At 28.6% G+C, this 23,228-nt stretch overlaps 1 protein-coding gene across 1 annotated transcript; it reads right to left on the reverse strand.

The window, feature by feature from the left end:
* Positions 1–20,333: 20,333 nt before the first annotated feature.
* On the reverse strand, positions 20,334–21,377 carry LOC132940501 (zinc finger protein 391-like). The gene has a single exon (XM_061008154.1). It carries the CDS (start codon positions 21,375–21,377, stop codon positions 20,334–20,336), a length of 1,044 nt encoding a protein of 347 aa, XP_060864137.1.
* Between the last annotated feature and the right edge of the window lie 1,851 nt (positions 21,378–23,228).

Raw genomic sequence — 23,228 nt, forward strand, 5'->3', positions numbered from 1 at the left:
CACAATTGAAATATTCTATGTATATTTGTAGTACGTAGCATACTATGCATGTATACTCGTGCACCGTAGACTGTAGGTAATTAATAATTCATAAACACAATGCGACCAATCTGATATTGACGACTGTCGACCATAAATAATAAGGATAAAAAATGCAACCGTCAAACGAAAAAAATGCACATCGTTCAAAAGGCAAGTATAAATACTGAGTAGAGGGACCTATCAGTAGACCTACCCACTTATGCCTTTGACTTATCACACTATTAGGCATTGACACATTAGCAGTCTAGCTCAGCGGTTCTCAAACTCTGGTACGTGGAAAACTGCATGGAGGTAGAACAATAAATAAAAATTAAATTTTTTTTACATGTGGAATGGTTAGGTATTATAATATTATTTATATTTTATACTTACAAATATTTACAAATATTTGCTACGTAAATACGTACCTAATACGCACCTACATTATTATTACGGGAAATACATCAGTAAATAAGATATTCCATAATCACATAGCGTACGTAGATGAATTCTGATTATTTTATATCAGTATTTTTTCTTCCTCTAGTTTATTAAAGTTTTGTTTAATAAAATTAATTATGCTGTAGTATTTTACTACGTCCGTGAAGTTGGCCCTTATACTTTTTCAAAACAAGTTTTGCATAGTGCCATAATTTTGCAAGTAATTAGCAAGAATCCCGGAATTTGCAAGTCAATAACAAATGAGTACTATAAGGGGTGGAACCGAGGAAGGGGTAACTTCACGCAGCCCTTACATGTTATCCGAAACTCGAAAAACTAGTTCAAAACAGAATCTACGGTACTATTATAAGGGTGAAATTTCGTCCGTTCCTAAAATCGTATACCTTTAGTTAATAGTTATCGTATAAGTATGACATAATATATACATATATATACATTGTATACTGTCGTTTCGTTAAAATTGTTTGTATTAGTCGGGCCACAATTATACGTTTGAATTTATTATAATATACGTTGATGTTAATTAATGCTACAGTACCTAAATCCCATGTAATTTAATTTTATTATTTAACCTATATAAATATATATATATAGGTATAAACTGAAAATATTATTATTTATTCAAATTGAATAATTATAGGTCGATGTATATTGATTGAAAAATGTAAAAAGTTTGTACAATTAATGTATTAACACAAATTAAAATTAAATATGTTTAAAAAAATATTTTTACATAGTGAAATAGTAAAATATTGAGACACTAACAACTGTTCACAGCCTACGGCCACCGTAGGAGTCCTAATCCGGAGTGCATGGGTGGCTGGGCGCATTACACTTCGGCTACCTATCAGTACTCTATAGTTCCCATTACAATGTTAAAATATATAAATAATGATTTCGCGGTCTATTATTATGATTTTAAACGTCCGCGGGAGTTGGCCGTTGATACAATTTATTCTAAATCAAGTATTGAAATAAAATTCTGTCAGTCAAAACTTTTTTGTAAAAACAATAATTTGCAATTTGTCCGTATAGGCGTAAATCGTTTTGGAAAATCCGAAGATCAGTATTGGTACAATAGGTACTGACGGCGCAGAATAAACAAACAAAATAATGTAATGTTAGCCTCTACCGTGGTGTTTGTCTATGTTTAATAATACGCGTAATGCGTTTAATGTCCCATCTATGATAATAATATATATTACGTATAGTAATTTATATTGCATATTATAATATATTTTATATACCTATTGCTTTCTCTTAGTTTTCGTCCATAGGTCACAGGCACGCCTCAGTTCATATCTATAATATTTATGTCTATTTAAACTCTGTCGGGCGCGTGAGGTTGCGTTGACCTCCACCCCCTCCCCCAAAATCGTCATTGTGAGTGAAATAAATCTGTATCAATCATATCTATAATACATATTCTATCCCACGCGTGGACACCAATATCCTTGATACGAATAGACAAAATTACGAACGTATAAAAAATCCTGCCCTCGTATTATTAGTTAGTACCTACTTAAAATATAATATATAGTCGTATAGAGAGAGAGAGAGAACACACACACAGAAAAACAGATACAGAGTGAAAGAAAAAGAGAGAAAGACAGTGACATAGACAGTGACAGAGTGAGAGATCATCACAACAGTATTACACAGGAGTTAATTTGAAAATTATTTGCACGCATATTATCAGCGAGTGTCTCGAAATGGTATAGGTACCTGCCTGCATTATTATAGGCGGCAACCGTCGGAATAATATTTTCTCACGATGAATAATATACCCCGCACGGAGAGATGCCATAATAATAATATTATCTAGTGATGGTTTTCACGCGAAATATTCTTACGATATTAGTCATATATTACTACACAAATATACAACATAAAATATGTATAATTCGGTTGTTAATTTATAATCGTGAGCTTATTTTTATTTCCTACATTTAGCGTATAACATTTCTAATAGTTCCCGAATCCTGTAGAAAAATCCTAAAGAAAAAAACCAAACAATACGAACGGCACTGAACTGATGATGATTAAATTCAATTAATTAAATAATGTAAGGCTATGATTAAAAATATAAATTGCATAGATTCACCATAAACGAAGCAATATAAGCTATGTGATTGAGTTAAAATGTGAGTAGATGAAACATCAGCGTTAAAAAACTTTTATAAATCAAATCTGTATCAAATATTAATATATTATTATTTAGGACTTAAGATAGTCGTACGCGTCCTGAATGACTTATCGCAACGCAGAGCCTAAACTATATATGATAGCAAGATACTTGAAAGTTGAAAGTGTCATGGTAGGTACCTTCGTACCACCATAATGCACTAAAAAGGAGACATTTTTATTTGATTTAAGTTCTAGCACTAAGTGTATAACAATATAATTTGGAAAAGTGGATAGCTGTGGATTGTTTTGTTAGTGTACATTATTTCACAATTTTTATTGTATTCAATTGTATGTATCTCTGAAAGCTATCTAGTACCTATAGAATTACAATTTAAAATTTCTGAAATATATCTTCTGTTCAGCGAATATTTATAAAACAAGCTACATATTATAATTTATTTTATTTGGAATTAAATTGTATAAATTTGGTGCAAATTGTTAATAAGTAGGTAAAGGGTAAACATGACGACGAAAATCTTACGAAAAATCGGTCAGAAATAAAATTTGTATTTGCATTAACTTTCATAGACCATGAAAATAATTTTTAATTTTTCAAAAATTTGGGGTGGGGGCTACATCACACACACACACACACACACACACACACACAAATACATTGGGAGTATAATATACATGGCTAAATAAATGATCATAATATATATCTCGTAATCTGCATTTGTATAGCTCAATTCTAAATATAACACGCAAGCCTATGTAATTGTTGAGATGTATAATAACTTACGATTAAAGCACATAATAAATCGTATGTTTATTGCGTAGCGCACCTGCCTATGTATATATTTACACAAATCTATATTAAGTATGTATGTTTAACGGTTCAAAATCACAAATAAAATCTATACATATTACTATGCATTTATGTACCACCAGCTGTAAATTATTGCTACACAGCTAGTCGGTAACGCCCTTTTTCAAAGTACTTATATTATTATTCGTAATAAATATATTTTTAAGTTTGCTGTTGACCAATATAATAACATAATATAGATATCAGGTATAATATGATTGATTTCAAGTCGATACTCTCTGGTTGTACGAGGAACGATTTTATCATTTGATCAAATTGAATTAAAATTATTGTTTTATACCCGCACTAAAGAATATAAAGGGAACTTGCCAGTATGTACCTTCTAAAAATTATCGATACCTACATTATTGATTTACATATTGTGTATAATGTATATAAATATAACATACTTGTATACACGCTCAGTTAACAGTTATACCTATATGTACACATTTTCAGCGATATTTTCTAAATAAATTCTTATTCAAAATGCGATTTACATTTCTGTGAGATTTTTACAAATGTTTTTAGGTATTTTGAACGTGTACCTACGAATTATACCTGTAGTACTCGTGGACAGTCTTGTGAAGTATTAGAATATTTGTATTAAAATACTTTTTTGGTGTTTCAAATATTTCTCAAATATTTTTTTTTTGTATTTTATTTTAGAATACTAAATACTTTTTTATTTTTACCGTTGGATTTCAATGACCAAATATTTTTGTTTCATATTTTACTATTTTAAAAATTTTCTTAAATAATATTTTATAATGCTTCTAAACATTTATAAGATTTCATCAAATACGCAGATATCACAATTATAGTAAAAATGTATAACTTCCTAGCTAAAGTTTAACTTGACCTGATTAGGATATAATATGTATGTTGTACCTGAAATTCTTAAAACAATTAAATAATGTATTTATTAATTTTATTTCATTAATATTTAGTAATAATTTTAAGTATAAGTACCTACTTACGTAATATGATCGATAAACTTCAAATATTTTAGGAAGGGAGGGTAGTTAATTAAGTTCAGATTCCAAGCTCTCAATATCCACTTCGTAAACTTCATAGTACTGGGTAAAAGTTAATAATTTTTGAAAGTATATAAAGATTTATTATAAGGATTTAAAGAACTAATACCAGATAATGTCTAGGGTGTGTGGCAGCCTTTCTGGACAAATTCTCACCCTTCTCATGCTACCAGATATTATTTAGTATTAGTTCATTAAATCTTTAAAATAAATCTTTTTTAGACTTGCAAAAATTATTACCTTTTACTCAGAACTATAATGTAGTTTATCAACAATATATCAAGAGTTTGTAATCTGAACTTAATTAACACCCAAACGGCCAAACTCATAAACGACATAAAATGGGAAAAAACTAAAATTAACATTATACTTGATTTTATTCAGCTACTAGAAAGTTATAAATTGGGGATTTTGAACTTTTGTGTTATGTATTATGGCAATTATCAAACCTCCTTCAAGTGCCGGAGTGGAGACAGCTTTTTCTAGCCACCGATAAATTAAAACTTATTTGAGAAATAAAATGATCAACATTAGACTACCTATCAGATATATAGTCCTTCAATTGAAAATGTACCTTTCCGTGAGCTTAGATATGGCAATCGGTGTGGACAAATTTTCTGCTACAGATTAAGTAGTTCTAAACAACACGCCAAAGATAAGAATATTATACCGGATATTAATTTGATATCCAGCTGAATATTTTGCAATCATTATTATTATTATTATTATTATTATTATTATTATAATTATATATATATATACAATAGTCGTTGTGCACATTATAGAGCCAAAGAGGCATTAAGTTGTGTGCAAATACTGCACATAATTATATTATATATTATTATATTACGATAATATAATATATTGTACATAAATAATAATTTATTTTTATAGGTGTCTCTATGGCTCTATATTACCATCGTCGACGGCCGGAGAAACTCCGAACACAAGTCACTAAATTACAATAGGCGTACAAAATTATCACTATACCTACGTTTTCTCCGATAGCTTAACCCATATAACAGCCGTATAATATAATATATGAAGGAGTAATTCAGCCTATTATAATATTAATTAATAAATAAAAAATAATAATTAAATACGTTTTCTCCTCCCATATGCGGGTCTTCTCGTTTTATAGCACCTGTAACACTGCATTTATTATTACTATTATTATTATATAGGTACCTATTGCAAAGTGCGTGTATTCATAAGTATTATATTATTATATTATAGGCTAGCCTTCTAACGCATCCTCCAACATTAATTTTTTTTTATTCATTATACAAGTATATAATATTATAAATGACACGAGGTTTTGTGATAGTAGTGTATTATATACAGGGTGAACCATTTAATCAGATGCTATACACATTTATTAGGTTTTTTCTATTAAATTAAATAATGGCATGAAATATAAATTTCATTTCGTATTTTAAAGTACGAAACTTTTATAAAATTTAAGTGTGCTGTGACATTTTATATTTCATACGTCGATATATTGCAGGTATAAAATATATTCTGATTGCGATAATTTGATTTGTACCTAAAAATAAAACTGTAAAGTCTTTGGAAATATTTTTTTTTTATCTAATTTGAAGTATAGAATATATTTCTTACTATTTTTATCGTTATAATTTTTTGAGGTTTTACTTTTTTGAACAACACCTTATATTTTTTATTTGATACTCCGGAACAGAATATTTTTCCAAGAACTTCAATGCATTTAAAGCAAATTATAAAGTTACATAGTGATATTATTGCTTATATCGGGTTTTAATATGTTCTTAATAAATAATAATAAAACGTAGTACCTATGATCACATGACTTATTTACTATAAATTATTTAAAATAAGTATTTCCATTGAACTTTATGAATTTTTATATTTCTTAGGAAGCTGCAAATTCAAAATCTGATTCGATGTAATTACTTATTTCAAATAATTTCCAGTAAATAAGTAACACGATCATAGGTCACAATCAAAATACAAAGATATGTGTTGCATATTTTTGCATATTTTACTAAATTTAAAATAATATGCAAGTATGATTTTTTTAATTTAAAGATTTCAAGCATATTAATGCATGTTTTTAAATTGACAACTAATCGATAATTGAACATTGCAATTTAAATAATTTAAAAATAAAGAGCCATCGCACACCATTGCTGTATTTGATGCATTTAACTTTTTAAAATGTAGGAATAATTTTAATTATTCATTCTGAGAATAATGTTTCAAGGTCTACAGACAAAATATAAACAAACAAAATTTGTAATTGAAAAATAAAAATTTAAATGAAAGAATAACTATACTTTTTCCGAACCTATTCCCATATAAATACAAATTTTATAAAAAAATCATTGCAAATTATGCTGCATATTATTTAAAATTTTTTTAATGCATAAAGCAGGGATCGAAACCGTTTCAAATTTTAACGGTTATGGTTTTGGTTTTTGAGAACGGTTTTCTACAATTTATGGTTTTGGTTTAGGTTCTAAGATCGGTTTTTCAAACTTTTTGGTTTTGGTTTCGGTTTCAAAAAAGGTTTTTCAAATTTATCGGTATCAAGAACGGTTTTTGAAAAATTCCAGTTTTGGTTTTTGGAACGGTTTTTGAAAATTTTTTTTTCCTTTACCTAATAATATAAAATATTTTAACTATCTATTTAATAAAAAGGGCTGATCGGCGTCTATAGCCCTAAAATATGTCCGATTTGTATAACTAGATACATACAATATAACAGAACTAATTTCGTGTTGTTAACTTTAATAATATGTTATATACCTACTTTCGCATGCAATATATAATTGAGATCATTATTCGATTATATTAATATTTAATTGTAATTTTCATTAACATCATTAGATATGGACTCATTCACCAATTGTACTCAAACAGGCTGGTCCCGATTAGTATATAGGTATACTTACACAAAGGAAGAAATATTTCTATTCGACTCTCACACTGATTGGTGGGGTCAATGTATATTTTTAAGAGCGTAATTCCTCAAAATTAATCCATTTTTCGTGATTTTATTGATTATAATATTTTGACGTTTCAAGCTGTTTATTTGACTTATCCCATCAAAAAGTACTAAAGATTTGAAAATATTATGTTTTACATACATTCAAAGTGATAATTTACTGAACAATATTTTTGGCAAAATAAAATATTTTATATTTTTATCGTTATAGTTTTTAATGTTTTGGTTCTTTATGAAGGACACCGTACACTTGAAATACATAAATAATTGTACATGGCCAAATTTAAGTTTTTTATTAATGTTATGTATACATTATTATTTTAGTTCTTGGACATTTCGCCTTATTAACTCATTCGGTTAATGGACTCATGTACCTAACCTGCTCCCGAAAAGAGTCTGATAAACGGCCACTACATAGGTATTGTCTACAATCTACTGTATCTATTATGATTAATGACTTAGGTATAAGTCGTAAAAAAATGAAAAATCATGTCGAACACGGAGAACGGTTTTCCATACTTTAACGTAGATAGTAGATACCCTATATAATATGTATAATATCGGAATTTATGTTCCTAAATATATGTATACCTACGTTTATTAATGTAGGCATGTATATGAAAAATGCGATGGACGGAGACCAACAAACTGACTATGAGACGTCCTCTATAGCTCACCACGTATATTATATTATTGCATATTATTATCATATTGTATTATTTGTAGTCTGTAATATGTTTTTTTTAATATATTCCTTACACGTAACATGAAATAGGTACCTGTACTAATGTAATAATGCACTTCGTAATGGATAATTAAACATCTGTGAAGTAAGTCTAATGTTAATATTTATCTACATATTATTATATCCGTGTTCTATATATAATAATAAACGACGCCGTTTAGCGTATTTGAATTTTAAGTTTTTTCGGGTTTGTGTACGTGTGTGGGAATCATATGTTATAATATATAATTCATTAAATTCGTTTGCCAACTGCTTCTTCCGCATTCGTAGATAGGTAACTATACAATATGTATGCGAACATATTTTTTTCCATCAACCGGTAGATTATAATATACGCTCGTAAGTTTAATTAAATTATGCTTTGTTGGCATGCGGAAACTATAAGCTGTGCATTCTGAATTAGGTGTTGTATAGATAGCTGTTATTATTTGTAGCTTGTTTGATAATGTCATGCAAAACACTTAAATCACCACCGGAACGATTTATTTCGTTACTTGTGTTATTATGCCAATGCACTTCTGTCCAATATATAATAATATGGTTGTAATGCAATTGTGTATATATTAGTGTGATAACTTTGAAACTTTCAACTTACAAAGTCCGGGAACTTACAAACTAAGAAAAACAACTTACAATTTATTCAGAGCTCTTTGGTTGGGTTGAGGGGCATCACACACGTTGAAAACAATGTTACAAGTTTTTTGAACCAACGAGATCTCAGAGATTATTGTATTCTACCACACTTAAATAATATGTACGTTGCTACATCTATGGTTATTCTAGACTCTCGGAATTAATTAGCACTTAAATTTAATTCGCACATACTCATATAATGATAATATTATAGGCGACCGCGTTCATAAAAAGCCGTCCTGACACCAACCTACACATATGACCCTAAATATGAGTATAAATGTGGGCAACTCGGAAAGACAGAGATATTTTAGTTTCCCAGTTTTTTTAGGTAAATAATTTCACTAATCACCTGTAAACTTTCGTGTGGATTTTGAATTATTATCCACCAATTCGTGTCATTTAACTATATAAAACTTAATATGGGGGACGGAGTGGCTGAGCGGACTAAGGCGTCGGCTACGACGCAGCCGATCCAAGTTCGATACCTTGGCCGCGGGCGGCATTTTTCTTCGGGCAAGTCACGGTGTCCGGAGAACAAGTGCCGCCATCCCCCCACCCGGGGCACGGCAGAAACCTACGGGTGCCCCATTAGAAATTCTGCCAAAACACAACACACACGTGTACCAACCTACCCAATTTAAAAACCTACAGTGCCCTCCCCCACACCCAATGGCCTATGTTGCCGCGGGTTATCCAATAAAAAAAAAAAAACTTAATATTGAATAAATTATCAATATATAATAATGTTCTTGTTTAATTAATTAATTAATTATGTTGTACTGCCCCAGCTTGAACAAATATATAATTATTAATAATTAATATAGTAATTTATTTGTCCAATAATAATATGGTAGATTTAAGGATTAACATTTTTTTTACCAAAAACATCACTTATACAATTATATTATATCATATTATATCATATATTATTGTTATAATATAAGCTAAGTCAATACGGAATAAAATGTGAAAAGGTTCCTGCTATAGATATAATAAAGCTTGGATTTAGATAATAATAATGAGTTATTATTTTGAAAACTTCATTGTGTAAATGTATAAAGATAATATTAAATTACATATTTTGGTTAAAAGTTTATAAATTGCATAAAAAGAAGCCCCCAGTTTGAGAATCGATTTATAGTATATATTATAACTGGTAGATTAGGTTATAGGTAGGTATAGTTTACGTCACATACACGAATAAGTGATAACCATATGGATATTAATGTACTATGGTCAAATACAATTATTACACCAATATTACAGTCCATAGTATTCAGCAATCAGCCCTCACCCGCAATACAACATTACCTATATTTACCACCAATAACCCACCCACCCATCCGAACAAGGTACACGCGGTTGCCCGCTTAAAATACTTGGGTTCGGCGCTGATGCTACCGATTAATCTCAGTTAATTGTTACTAATCGTGTCTATAAACATCTCTAGAAATCCTTTTAATTTAATACTTTTATAAATGGTACATTAATAGCATAAAAGTTTTGAACAACAAAAAAAAAGTCTATTAATAATGATTCTTCGCAGTATACTGCGATCAACGTGAAAGTTAATTGAGTAGGTAGTCCTCATAAATTTATATCCATAAATAACGTATGAAATCAAAACTTTTAAAATTAATTAATAAAACAGTATAAGTAATTGTTCACAAATATAATAAGTACATACAAGTAATTTCCACGAACTAATTTAATAGACACCAGAATCTGTTTCACAAAATTACTATTACTATAGCTACGTATACTAATTACTAAATATTAAAATATATATTACGGTGATCGCTCTTGTAAAATTATTATGGTTTGGATTTTTGAACAAAATATATCTTTAGGTACCTAGTTTAAAATTATAAAAAGGTGAAAGCCTTTTTTTTGAATTTGAATTCATTATTTTTCAAAATTTCCTATTACCTTGTATCTATAATATGTATATATTTGTCTAGATGGTGATATCTGTGTATGTATTCTACAATCAAATTAAATTTAACGTTCAAGCTAAAACCTCTTGTTATTTTTAACCATTAACTGATAATCTATTCGTGCCTCGTACCAACAAAATGCTTAAAACGATTTATTGATTAATTTAGTATACGTATTATTTGTTCAGGTACAAATACCTACATTGTTAAGACCACATTTAGACAACATTGATTAAATACAATTTATAATGTATATATAATTGTTAAATGATGGTTAACTACAATTTACAAAATATTATTTGACTTAAGAAAATCTAAGCATTTTTACTTTCCTAAAAGATGGTGACATACAAAAATAATAAATAAATTTAAAAAAAAACACGCATCATTGTAAAATTAATAAATTCATCGATCCGCTCAGAACCTAAAAATTAAAATATTTACTAATACTATCATAATACAGATCCCAAAACTCTAAATCTTACGTTGTGGTGTTGTGCTGGTCCATCTTGTCATGAACAACTATGCAACACACGCATTACTATACTATTGTCTATTACCAATTACAATTTTTTGTAATATTTTCAACATCGCTAACACTTATTTAACACGAATAACACTTTATTTTTTTATTAATTTCAAAATAAATATCTGTGTCAGCAGTAAATCTGAAATTAACACACACACAGCCCCATATTTAAATGAGATCAGATCATTTTATAGGTAACCTCGAAAAGTCCACTACCTTACTGTTATCCACGCTTTTAATTTAATTCGATTTTATAAAAATAATCAGAGAAAAAATACATCATATAATATTATCTCCGAAGTCTACGAATATCTTGGACCTTGGTTAGTATTCATTTCTTGACTTTCCACTTCTCACTAGTCCTAGAACATATAGATGGATAAGGGTCGGGACTCTCATCCATTTATTTAAAAGATATGATATTTTTTTCAGCATTTTTTATGCCGATTTTAAAATGTAAATATTATATGGTTTGATTTAAAATAATTATGAGGTCAACCAAAAAAAATTACTTATTACCTAGTATTTATTGTGGTGCTAACTAGCATACTACTTAAAGAGCTAAACAAAGATGGAATTGTATTTAAATGAAAAAAAAAAGTTGTATACCTATTATTACCATCATCGAGAAATAAAATTGAATGATGATTTACTAGGTAATAACAACGTTATTGATATTTCTTCAACGTTTACTCTACTAATATACGTAATAGTATGTGTGATATAGGTATACCTACGTGCAATTCGTGTCTGAAAACGCGATTTAAAAAATTAGAAAAATTAGTCTTGTTTCGTTAGAAACAAAGCCCTTCGTATAGAATTTTTACCTACAGTCGAAACTTCCATAAAAACAATTAATCATCTTTTTCGATCAACAAAAATAATATGCAAGCGGTGTGCAATATTATATCACCTAAGTGACAAGCATACACTATCCGTCGGCTCAGACGAGGACGATAATTTTGTATTCATGTAATTTTACAGCTATTTAAGTGCAAATAGGTACATGAGAAAAAACACATGGGTTATAGATGGTATACGTATATATGTAAGTATATATAGTGATATTTAATAATTTTAAAAATATGTTAAACATTGTTATAAGTCAATTTTGGGTAAGTATATATTATGACAAACAATAGTTATGACTAATGTATAATATAGGTACCTAAATCTACTATTAATTTATATGTTGTTAAATTTGGTAATTTAAGTTCAATTCATCTCAATAGCATAACGAATTATATTATAGACGTAAAATCATATCGATATGGTAATTTTGATACGAAATTATCGTTGGAGACGTAAATAACCAGACAATAAATACGATATGTAAGTTGAGTCCTAGCACGTGGGACGTAGTATTAGAAATTCTTATCGACAATATTACAGAACGCAAACAACTCGCAGCCAAACCACAAAGTGGTGTAATGTGGTTATAAGTATTATTTTTAAGTAAAAAAAGTTTACAATGTGCGATTGAGTTTTAAAAACGAGAACATTTTTCTTTAAAGTGAAAAAATATTGTTATTATCATCAACCTGCGCGGACTGAATACCGACATATTTTTATAAAGATATAATTATTATTAATATACGTTGTTATAATATAAAACAAAATGTCTATACCTAGGGTCTCTAAATTTCCAAAATTAATTTGTAAATGCTTGCTATTGAAGAAGAGCTGTATAGGTAGCACAGTTTTTGAGTCTGTAGTAAACTATCGAGAAGGCCAAGTTCAGAACTTTTAAACTCCTTGGGGGGTACAAGTGAAACTACCAACCGCTTGCGTAACACCCGTTTTGAGTCTTTTAAACTTTTAAGAACTTGGGTGGGATACACAAAGTAAATCTTAAGCGTTATTATAATATTTTAGTCACCTGTGTGCAGTAAAATTCATTAATAGCGAATTTCACAATTGAAATACTGAAGTTGGTCGGTACTGGTCGATGGTAGGTACCAACTTTCTTAGAAGTTGAGTGTTGAGATTTTATATTTCAATCATTATTCGTTATTCAAGCTAATAGTGTCGTCAATGGGTGGCTACGTTTCATGTCTTTGTTATTACACTTAAAATATAAACTTATTGTACATGCACTGTGTAGATTGCTTATTTTTAACTATAAAAAAATAATCATTATTCATAAATCATATACTAGGTAGTAGGTACTAATATAATATATATAATCGATTTACATATGAAACTACTCACAAAACCCACGTGCCTTTTTTCACGCTCTTTTGAAGTATTTTCTTTTTTTTACTCTGCTTGGGAAGGTATTATTACATAATACAAAACGTGAATATTGTTCTGTAGGAATAGGTGTACTCTAAATTATACATTGGAAAAGATTAGTTTTATTTTCTGGGGTCTTAATACCATATTCGTATCTGAAATAAGATATGTATAGCGCGTATAGTATAACTATAGTTAGTGTATTTATGACGATTATATTATAAAATAATATTGTTCGATACATTTTTATTTGCGTTATTACCTATGTATATTTGACTGCAGTTATTAACAAAATGTTATTGAAAATACTGAATTCAATTGGTTGTAGTAAAAAAATATTTTTCCCTCTTATAGGTAATATGTACTCTATTATAATACTTCAAAGGATATATTCAAAGGATCAACAGTTGTGTTATATAGATGTATTATATTTTTCTTTCAGTTGCATATTAAAATACCTTATATAGTATACCTATACAATACATTTTTATTCTTTCACTTTAGAGGAAATTTTGTTGTATATATTATATATTAATTAATTTGATATTTTTGACATAATATATATAATACACTTGAATATTTCTCGGAACCTAACGTTCCATAACAAACACTTTATAGGTACCTATAGAATTAATAGTAGTCTACAGCCATGGGGTCGCCATTGAACACAGATTACTACAATATAATATTATACTTAAGTCTACGGTTTATCAATATTTGTTTGTAGGTACTTGTAAAAGCACAAAAGTTGTACAGAATTTTGCGAATTGAAAAAAACAAAGTGTTCAGTAGGTAATACAATACATTCAAATGTTTAAATAATATATAATATGAAATGCAATCTTATAAACGAAAAGTAGTTACTCGGTTAGGTTAGTAATACAATTAAATGCGATTAAATGTAAATAGAGAACATAACGTTGATATTGCATGCGTTATATGGGGTAGGAGCCAGAAAGTAATACATTTTCTACTTAAAAGAAAACAACAAATTCGAGTACCTAATAAAATAATTATTGGTTATAGTAGTGTAGCAGATTTATTTATTAAACTGAAATTGAATAAAATATAATATACGATTAGTAATTATAACTAAAATATTATATTAACGATATACATATTCATATTTTTAATATTTTATTAAAAAAAAAATATCCTTCCCAAAAATACATCAACCATGTGTCTGTTGTATTGATTAGTAAGTATAGTAAGACTACTTAGTAATTACCTATTGCGATTTTGACTGTATAGACGTAAAGAAGAAAATTAATTACCTACTCGGCCACTCTCAATGCATGTCATCAAGAACAACTTATCAAAATATCGAATAATTAAAAAAAAAAAAAGATAGGTAGGTATAGGTTTATGATTTATTAATTAATTTTTTCACTTTCAAGCTTCAAGAAGGCTTTTAGTCATATCTTCACAGTACACAATATTGTTCGATTAAGACTGTAATTAGAATACCAAATACTGATTAAATACTTTTTTCTCATTTAATATTATAGGTCACTAATTTTATTTATAAGTAAATTCTTGTGGTTTAGTATTAAATTGTGTTATTTGTTATTAGTCTATTGCTAATCGTTTGGAAAAGAAAATCGTGAGATAGATCATGGCGAAATTACTACTAATTGTAAGATCTCTCAGTATAATGTTATTATCGAAGTGTACCACTTTGATATAATGTTTTATGAGACCTGTCAGAGTCATTATTATTAACGAGTTAGAAGCAAAAAAAAAACCTTTTAGAATGTTCAAGGTGGTCTCTTTGGTCTAATGGAATCATCTCAAAAATGTATCTATATAATATAAAACGTAAAGGTACTTCTCAAATGAGCCTCTCACTTAGTCAAACTCACACGATATCGTATAGATACGGATGGCTAATTTTTTCAATATTATTCAATTTTTAATCCATGGTCATAATAAATATAACATCGTTGATGTTAAAACGTTGGTATTGGACGTGCACGTTCTAGTTACGTAGGTACATCACAAACATGTTTAAACTGAAAATAGTCTTTGGTGGCCTTCGGGATTTGACGATTTAATGAAGAACCACTAATTTCTACGTCCACCACGTCACGATTGAGAGGGTCGTTCTTTGGCTCTACCTACCTCCCACGCAATAGCAAAATATGTTGCCGAATAGTATAATTACCTATATAATATATTTATAACCTATATTTATCGAATATAATGCAATTCAAGTGCAGTATACACGAGGTAACAATAATTAATAATAACGGCCGACTATATAGTGTTGTTAATATTGTTGTTGATCATCGGTCGCTATATTGTAATATTCATACTGGGCAGAATAGATACCTACTAACGAATAGTATATCGCATACGATAATTCTTAAACTATAACAATCATATCTATGTATATTATGTCCATATATCAATGTATATGTTTTTTCTTCTAAATATTATATTTTTATGGGATTGAATAGACAATTTTTCTAAAACTTCATCGGACATGAGGTAAGATATCACAATATATTATATTGGTCTGCTGAAATGTTTTTTGGCTTACTTCCCTATAGTTGTTCGCATATCTTTAAAAAGTTGAAATTACGCCCCTAAGTTAAACAATTGTATAGTACACGATTTATTTAATTTTTGAAGTAAAACTTCTTTCTTGAGGATGTTTTTGTTGATCAGCGGTCGTTATAATAATAATTAATAATACATAAATAGGCCAATTAAAACAAATTGTAACTTGAATTTTACATAATAACGTCAGTCAATAGATTTAAGACCAGTGTAGAATATTATTTTTTATATAGCTCGAGTTAGTCAACATTTTTGAGCTAGCGATGTTTAATGATACAAAATACATACGTAGATATAATGTAATATTACGAATAGGTACATATTATCTTATATCTAAAAATCCCGTGTCACGACTTTGTCCGGAATAAGCTCCAAAACTACTGGACCGATTTTGATGAAATTTTTACAAAAGTCTGTTATAAAAAAATTGAAAAATATCAATTTTTCTATAAAATACGAATATAATTAAAAATATTTTTTAATCAATTTTAGATTTTTTAATTATTTTAACATTTTTTACTACGTATTTTTTATAGATTTCTATTAATAAAAATCTGTTATAAAAAACTGATAAAAAAATCAATAAAAAACAATATAAAAAATTGATAAAAAATATAATAAACAATTTGATAAACAGTCAATAAAAAATAGCTATAAAAAAATTATAAAAATCATTAAAAAATAATATAACAAATCAATTAAAAATTGATAAAAAATGGCATAAAATTGATAAAATATAATATAAAAAATTGATAAAAAAAAAATCAATAAAAAATGTTCAAAAAAATCAAAAAAAAATGTTATTAAAATTGATAAAAAATCGATAAAAAATTAATAAGTAATTGATTAAAAAAATATATGATAAAAAATATAAAATAAAATAAAAATAAAATAACGAATCATTTTATACTACGTCATCCATGACAACCATTTATAAACAAAAATTTCCATCTTAAATCTCAAAATTCCCGTTTTAGCACCTCCCGTGGTTGATCCTCTCCCTTTTAAAATTAGCCCATATTTTAAGTTCGGCCAAATTACACACATTGTAAAAATTTCATCAAGATCGGTCCAGTAGTTTAGGAGTTTATTCCGGACTAAGACATTACACGAGATTTTTATATATAAGATATCTAACTATTAAAACGTGAAATGAAAATCTCAGTACGGGCTGAACTCTGGAACTACTTATCAGATCTTCTTGATTTTTTTTTTAAATGAAAGAGTATTTCACGGAAAACGTTTATATTAATTATAGGTTGCTATTGTTTAATCAGGCATGTTTGTTGATTTGGATTATTATTTTTTGTCAATTTACATACATATAAAATAACTAGCTGACCCGGCAAACGTTGTTTTGCCATGTAAATTATTTCTAATGGATATTTTGGTAATCAAATAGAAAAATAACTAAATTATTGTAATAATTGTGTGTTGATGTGTTATACTGATATATGACTGAAAGAGGAATGGAGCACTGTGAACAATAACAAAACACCAAATATTCATTTTTTTGAATTCATTGTACTTTTATTATCTTAAACTACCTGAACCCGTGCACTTCGTTGCCCGTTAAATGTGCCAACTTTATATTACTCAAACTTTGTTCAATTCGTTATTTAATATTCGGTGTATGGTGTTCAAAATTTATCTTAACTTTTCCGTTGCCCGGAATAAAAATTCTGATTCGCAGCTGTATATTATCAGGTAGGCAATCTACCTGCGGTATATTGCGGACCCTGCCGTGCTGTTTGTGTATGATTTAACTCTAAAGTATCAAAGTTATACCAAGTTTGTCGTATTCTACCTTTGGTGGATTAATATTATAATCAATTAATACAAAATCCTAACATAACCTATTGCGTCACTGTATTTTTAACATCCAGATTTCCTACTTTTCCAGTGGGTTTTCCTAAAATGTTCTTTCATAGAACCCTTCCTGTATATTACTCTTTAGTTCAAAAAAAAATTAAGAAGATCTGATAAGTAATGCCAGAGTTCACCATGTACAAAGATTTTTATTTCACATTTATATAGTTAGAAGACATATTGACAAAAAATACTGATACAAATCAACAAACATGCCCGTAACCAATAGCAAGCAATATACAATACACCATTATTATTTTAATCTGCAAATAAATGTTGTATTATTTAGTTTATTTTTTTCTGGACAGATGGCGCCACTGTTGTATTTTTAAAATCCAAATTTTCTACTTTTCCGGTGGATTTTCCTAAAATTGTGTTACATAAGAACCTTCTCCTGACAATTATGAATATAACAAAACAAGAATTAGCAAAATTGGTTCAGCCGTTCACGCGTGATGCGATGACCAAGGGAGACAGGGATCCATTTTTTATATATAGAGATATACAAGAAGATCTGATAAGTAGTTCTAGAGTTTAGTCTGTATATTTATAGTCTCTGTATTTATATAAATACAAATAAATAAATAAATATAATTTAATGTTCGCGGGTAGATTAGACCTCTGGGAAGAGATTAATTTACAAAGTATTAAATTTGTTTTTTTTTATTCATCGGATTTTAGTACGGTTAGGTTAGGATAGGATTTTGTATAAATTGATTATATTAATCCATCGTAGGTGGAATTAAGTAAAAACGACAAACTTGGTATAACTTTGATACTTTAGAGTTAAATCATACAATTACGTACAAACAGCACGGCGGGTCCGTGATCTACCACAGGTAGATCGCCTACCTGATAATGTACTGCTGCAAAGCAGAATTTTTATTCTGGTCCACGCAAAAAGTTATGATACATTTTGAACACCACCGAATATTAAATAACGAATTTAACAAAGTTTGAGTCATATAAAGTTGATACATTTAACGGGCAACGAAGTGCACGGGATCAGCTAGTATTATTATAATATAGAACATTATGTGTTTGTGTGTTTTTACATGTTTGTACAAATGTTTACAAATTTACAAATTATATACATATTTTTGTTTGACGTTATTATTTATATTATGATATCGTTTTCTTATTGAGTGGTTAGAATAATGTAAGACACAATATAATGGATACCTATTCAATGAGTCAAAACAAATTCACATTAGACAGATGAATGTCCTATTAACCAATAACATCGTATCCCTACGATTATTTTTATATAAGAGTTATATATCCATGTCTATATAATATATGAAGTGTATCACTGTATTATAATAATAGAATATTATACTTTTAATAGTTAACTATTTTTTCTTCAAAAGATTTTATTTTTTTTTTATTTTTAAGTTATAAGTAAATCAGTGGTAGTCAAACGAGGCAGATGAAGGGAAAATTACCCTCATGACATTTTAATATTATGTATAATAAATATGTGTCTAATTTAATATTATATAATAATGTGTATTCAACAGTAACAATAAATTATATTTTAATGATAAAATAGCACCTACGTGTTAAAAAGGTGGGTAAGTGGATGTCGCTTGGCTGTACAGTAAGTCACAAGTGGGTCACTGTATAATGGATGGTATTAAATTTGAATTTAATGATATAATATCATTGTATATAAAAAACTATTCTGTGTGGATATTTTATACTATATTTATAATGTTATTATTTATTATTAATACGGTAGGTAAGTGGAATATAAATTTAGAACAAAATAACTAAAAACATTAATCTTGGTTATTTAACATTTAATTTCGTCCGAATTTGGACATAAAACAACTATAAAAAAACTGCGTTTTCATATTTTTGAGATTTTTTGGTTACAAATAAACTACTTACGCGGAACCTTGTTTTAACATTTCGGTTCCTAGCTATAAAAGTTGAACATTTTATACAATTTTTAAACTTTAAGTTTGATAAATTTTGTTAAAAATCAAATAATTAAAAATAGGTACACAATTTTTTTTTTAATTAGGTACTTATTAATATATGTTTTTAGAAAAACTAATAATTTGTCTGTTGTATTGATTTGAGAGCACAGGATTTAATAAATCTTTTTAATCAGTTTTATTTTTCTTAAATTTCAGTTTAACTACATAGTAATTATGTTGTCATGATAATATGTTGAATCATAATATACATAAAAAAAAACCTAATTTATATTTGATAAACTACTGCAATATTTGAAATTGTGCAGTTAATACCATACAGATTTCATAATATAAATAATTATATCTGAATCACATTACATAATCTATACCTATATCATAATATACTTGATGTTCCACTGGTTGATGTTAGTGCCAAACTAATAAACATATGACTTTCCGAATTTACGTGCCGGGTAGACCCATGTCTTTGCATGACACTTTTTTTGAAAACTACGGTTTCTTGCTGGAACGTTTCTATCTTTCGGTGTTTCATTGTCCGATTGTCAATTTGGGTATCAACTGCATCTGTTGACCAAAGATTAATCAACTTGTCACTTTTATTGTCATCCTCGTTTGATTTCCGGTGTCTTATCCGGCTTCTCCTTTGGGTATCACTGGCGTCCGTTGGTTGGTGATTAATCAACTTGCCACTTTTATTGTCATCCACGTTTGATTTCCGGGGTCTTGTCAGATATCCACTTTGGGTATCACTGGAGTCCGTTGGTCGATGATTAATCACACTGCCACTTTGGGTATTACATGCGTCTGCTGGCTGTCGATTAATCAGTCTGCTACTTTGGGTATCATCCGCGTCCGTTGGCCTTTGATTTATCAGCTTGCAACTTTGGTTATCATTCCCGTGTGTTTGCTGACGTCTTGTCAGACTTCCACTTTGGGTGTCACCTATGTCCGGTAGTCGGTGGTTCATTAACTTGCCACTTTTATTGTCATCCACGTGTGTTTTTTGGTGTTTGGTCAGACTTCCACTATAGGCGAAGGACTGGTTGCAAAAGTCACACGAGTACGATCTCTCAGCTGTGTGTGACAATCGGTGATTTTTCATAGTGTTGTTATACTTAAATGACTCGTTGCATAAATCACATGAATACGGTTTCTCACTAGAGTGCGTCCGTATGTGACTTTTCAAATAACAACTTCGTTTGAAGGTCTTTGTACATACTGTACATGGGTAAGGCCTCTCATCCGTGTGCGTCTGTTGGTGTTTTTTCAGATATCCTATTTTATCAAAAGACTTTGTGCATATTTTGCATGAGTAAGAATGTATCTTACGCATGTGTGCCCGCCGATGACTTGATAGACCTGCGTTATTGACAAAGACTCTGTTGCACTTGTTGCATGGTTTCCAGACTTTATTCATTTTATTTCAGTTGACATTAATAGGTAAGTACCTACTTATTTGTATGTTGAAATATGAAATTATGTTATGTTATTTTATGAACCAACCAATGAGCATTTGTTTTACGAAGAATAACGTAGTAACTAGGTAATAAATTGGAAATTATTGAAAGTTTTAAACCAGTATGTATTGTTGTGTTTCAATTAAAATAATCAAATAGTATATTTATTGCTTTAAGTTCAATCTAATGTTAGATGCAAAATGTTTAGATCTTCAATACTACAAGGCTGTTTTTATTCAGAAAATTAATATTGATGATACTTTGATAGTCAAATGTAAAAAAGTTTCCAGTATTTTATTTCTTATTAATCGGGAGAAATGGGAATGATTACGCAAAACCAAGATTTTGTTTTTTTTCTCGATATAATTTAAAGAAGAATATTTCTAGTTAGGCACTTAAAATATTGAACTCATATTTATAATAGCATTTTGTATATTATGTGACATAGCCAAAAAAAATATATTCTGGCTCTTTTTGTGCAATTATGTAAAACTCTATTACGTTTTCATTGCATTTAAGGAAACTGCAATAACTATTTAAAAGCAATCAAGCAAATACCTATCAATAGTTATTTATTTGACATTGAAATGGTTTCTACGTATATAATCTTTTCAAAGTGAATAATTGAGATAAGTAGCCAAGTAGGTAGGTATTGGTTGAAGTGAATGATTTGATATAAGACATTTTTCATCAATATTAATAAATAAAAATTAACCGAATTTATGCCGAAATGCCGAATATGTTAAACGAAGGATTTATATTATAAATTAGGTGCCTAGGTATTGTGTAATTTAGGCTCAGGGGAGTGAACTTACTTTACAGAATTATCATGATAAGTACATTACTATCATATATTTATTATATATTTAAATGGGTATTAGGTATGCATCACAGCTGTCGGTTCTAGATAGAACTGTCTATCTAGAACTTCTGCAGTATCTACAACAGCCATGGTATGCATATTTTGTGTAATACCTATTTGGGATTTCGGCGTAATTAATTTTTAGCAAATGACCTAAATTATATGCATGATAATTTAGAATTCGATACAATAAAAATGTGTTATTAATGTTATAGTTGTAGTCGGCACGGATTTAACGGGGGTGCAATGCACTTAGAGCCTCAATGTGGAGTTTGTTTTAGAGTCCTCAGATCGGAAATGTTCTAACTTTGTAAAGTGATAAACTATTAAGAACATTGAATAACGGCCAAGCAAAAACGCTTTCCCAGTCAAGGTAGGAATATACACTTACTTGATTTTTAATCGTTGGTGTGTGTGTTTATGTTTTTATAATGTACACATTTAAAGGTTTGTAGCGAATCAACTATAAAGATAAACCTCGGAAACTCTTCACTGCAACAACTTATATGTGATTAAAACAAGACCCTAAACAACAAAATTGTTTTAGTATTAAAAGGTTAATAAATTAAAATAATTATTTATAATTTATATAATTTATTTATATATATTTATATTTTGTATCTTGTCAATCAATACCTTTTTAACGAGCTGTCAACTGACTCTCTAGTTCTTGTAGTTTAGTAGTGAAGTTAAGAAATAGTTTACAGTACTGAACATACTGTGGACAATTTTCTGAATGCAAATCATTACGCTTGAGCATGATATCGGAGCTATCTCATTAATATCTTATATTAAAGCTAACTTAATTATCCACCTACATATTATAATATTCCTATTTATCATAATCTCTTGAAGTTTTCAAAATTCAAATATTTTCCATTCCAATAACCATACTTAATACTGATTAAAAATCAATAAAGTAAAATTAAGAAGATAAGAAAATAGAAAA

This window comes from Metopolophium dirhodum, chromosome 1, assembly GCF_019925205.1.
Source record: "Metopolophium dirhodum isolate CAU chromosome 1, ASM1992520v1, whole genome shotgun sequence".
In the NCBI taxonomy this organism is placed as follows: domain Eukaryota; kingdom Metazoa; phylum Arthropoda; class Insecta; order Hemiptera; family Aphididae; genus Metopolophium; species Metopolophium dirhodum.

Excerpts from the sequence above, each read along its gene's own strand:
- LOC132940501 (XM_061008154.1), bottom strand. The coding sequence starts at position 21,377 with ATGAATAAAGTCTGGAAACCATGCAACAAGTGCAACAGAGTCTTTGTC.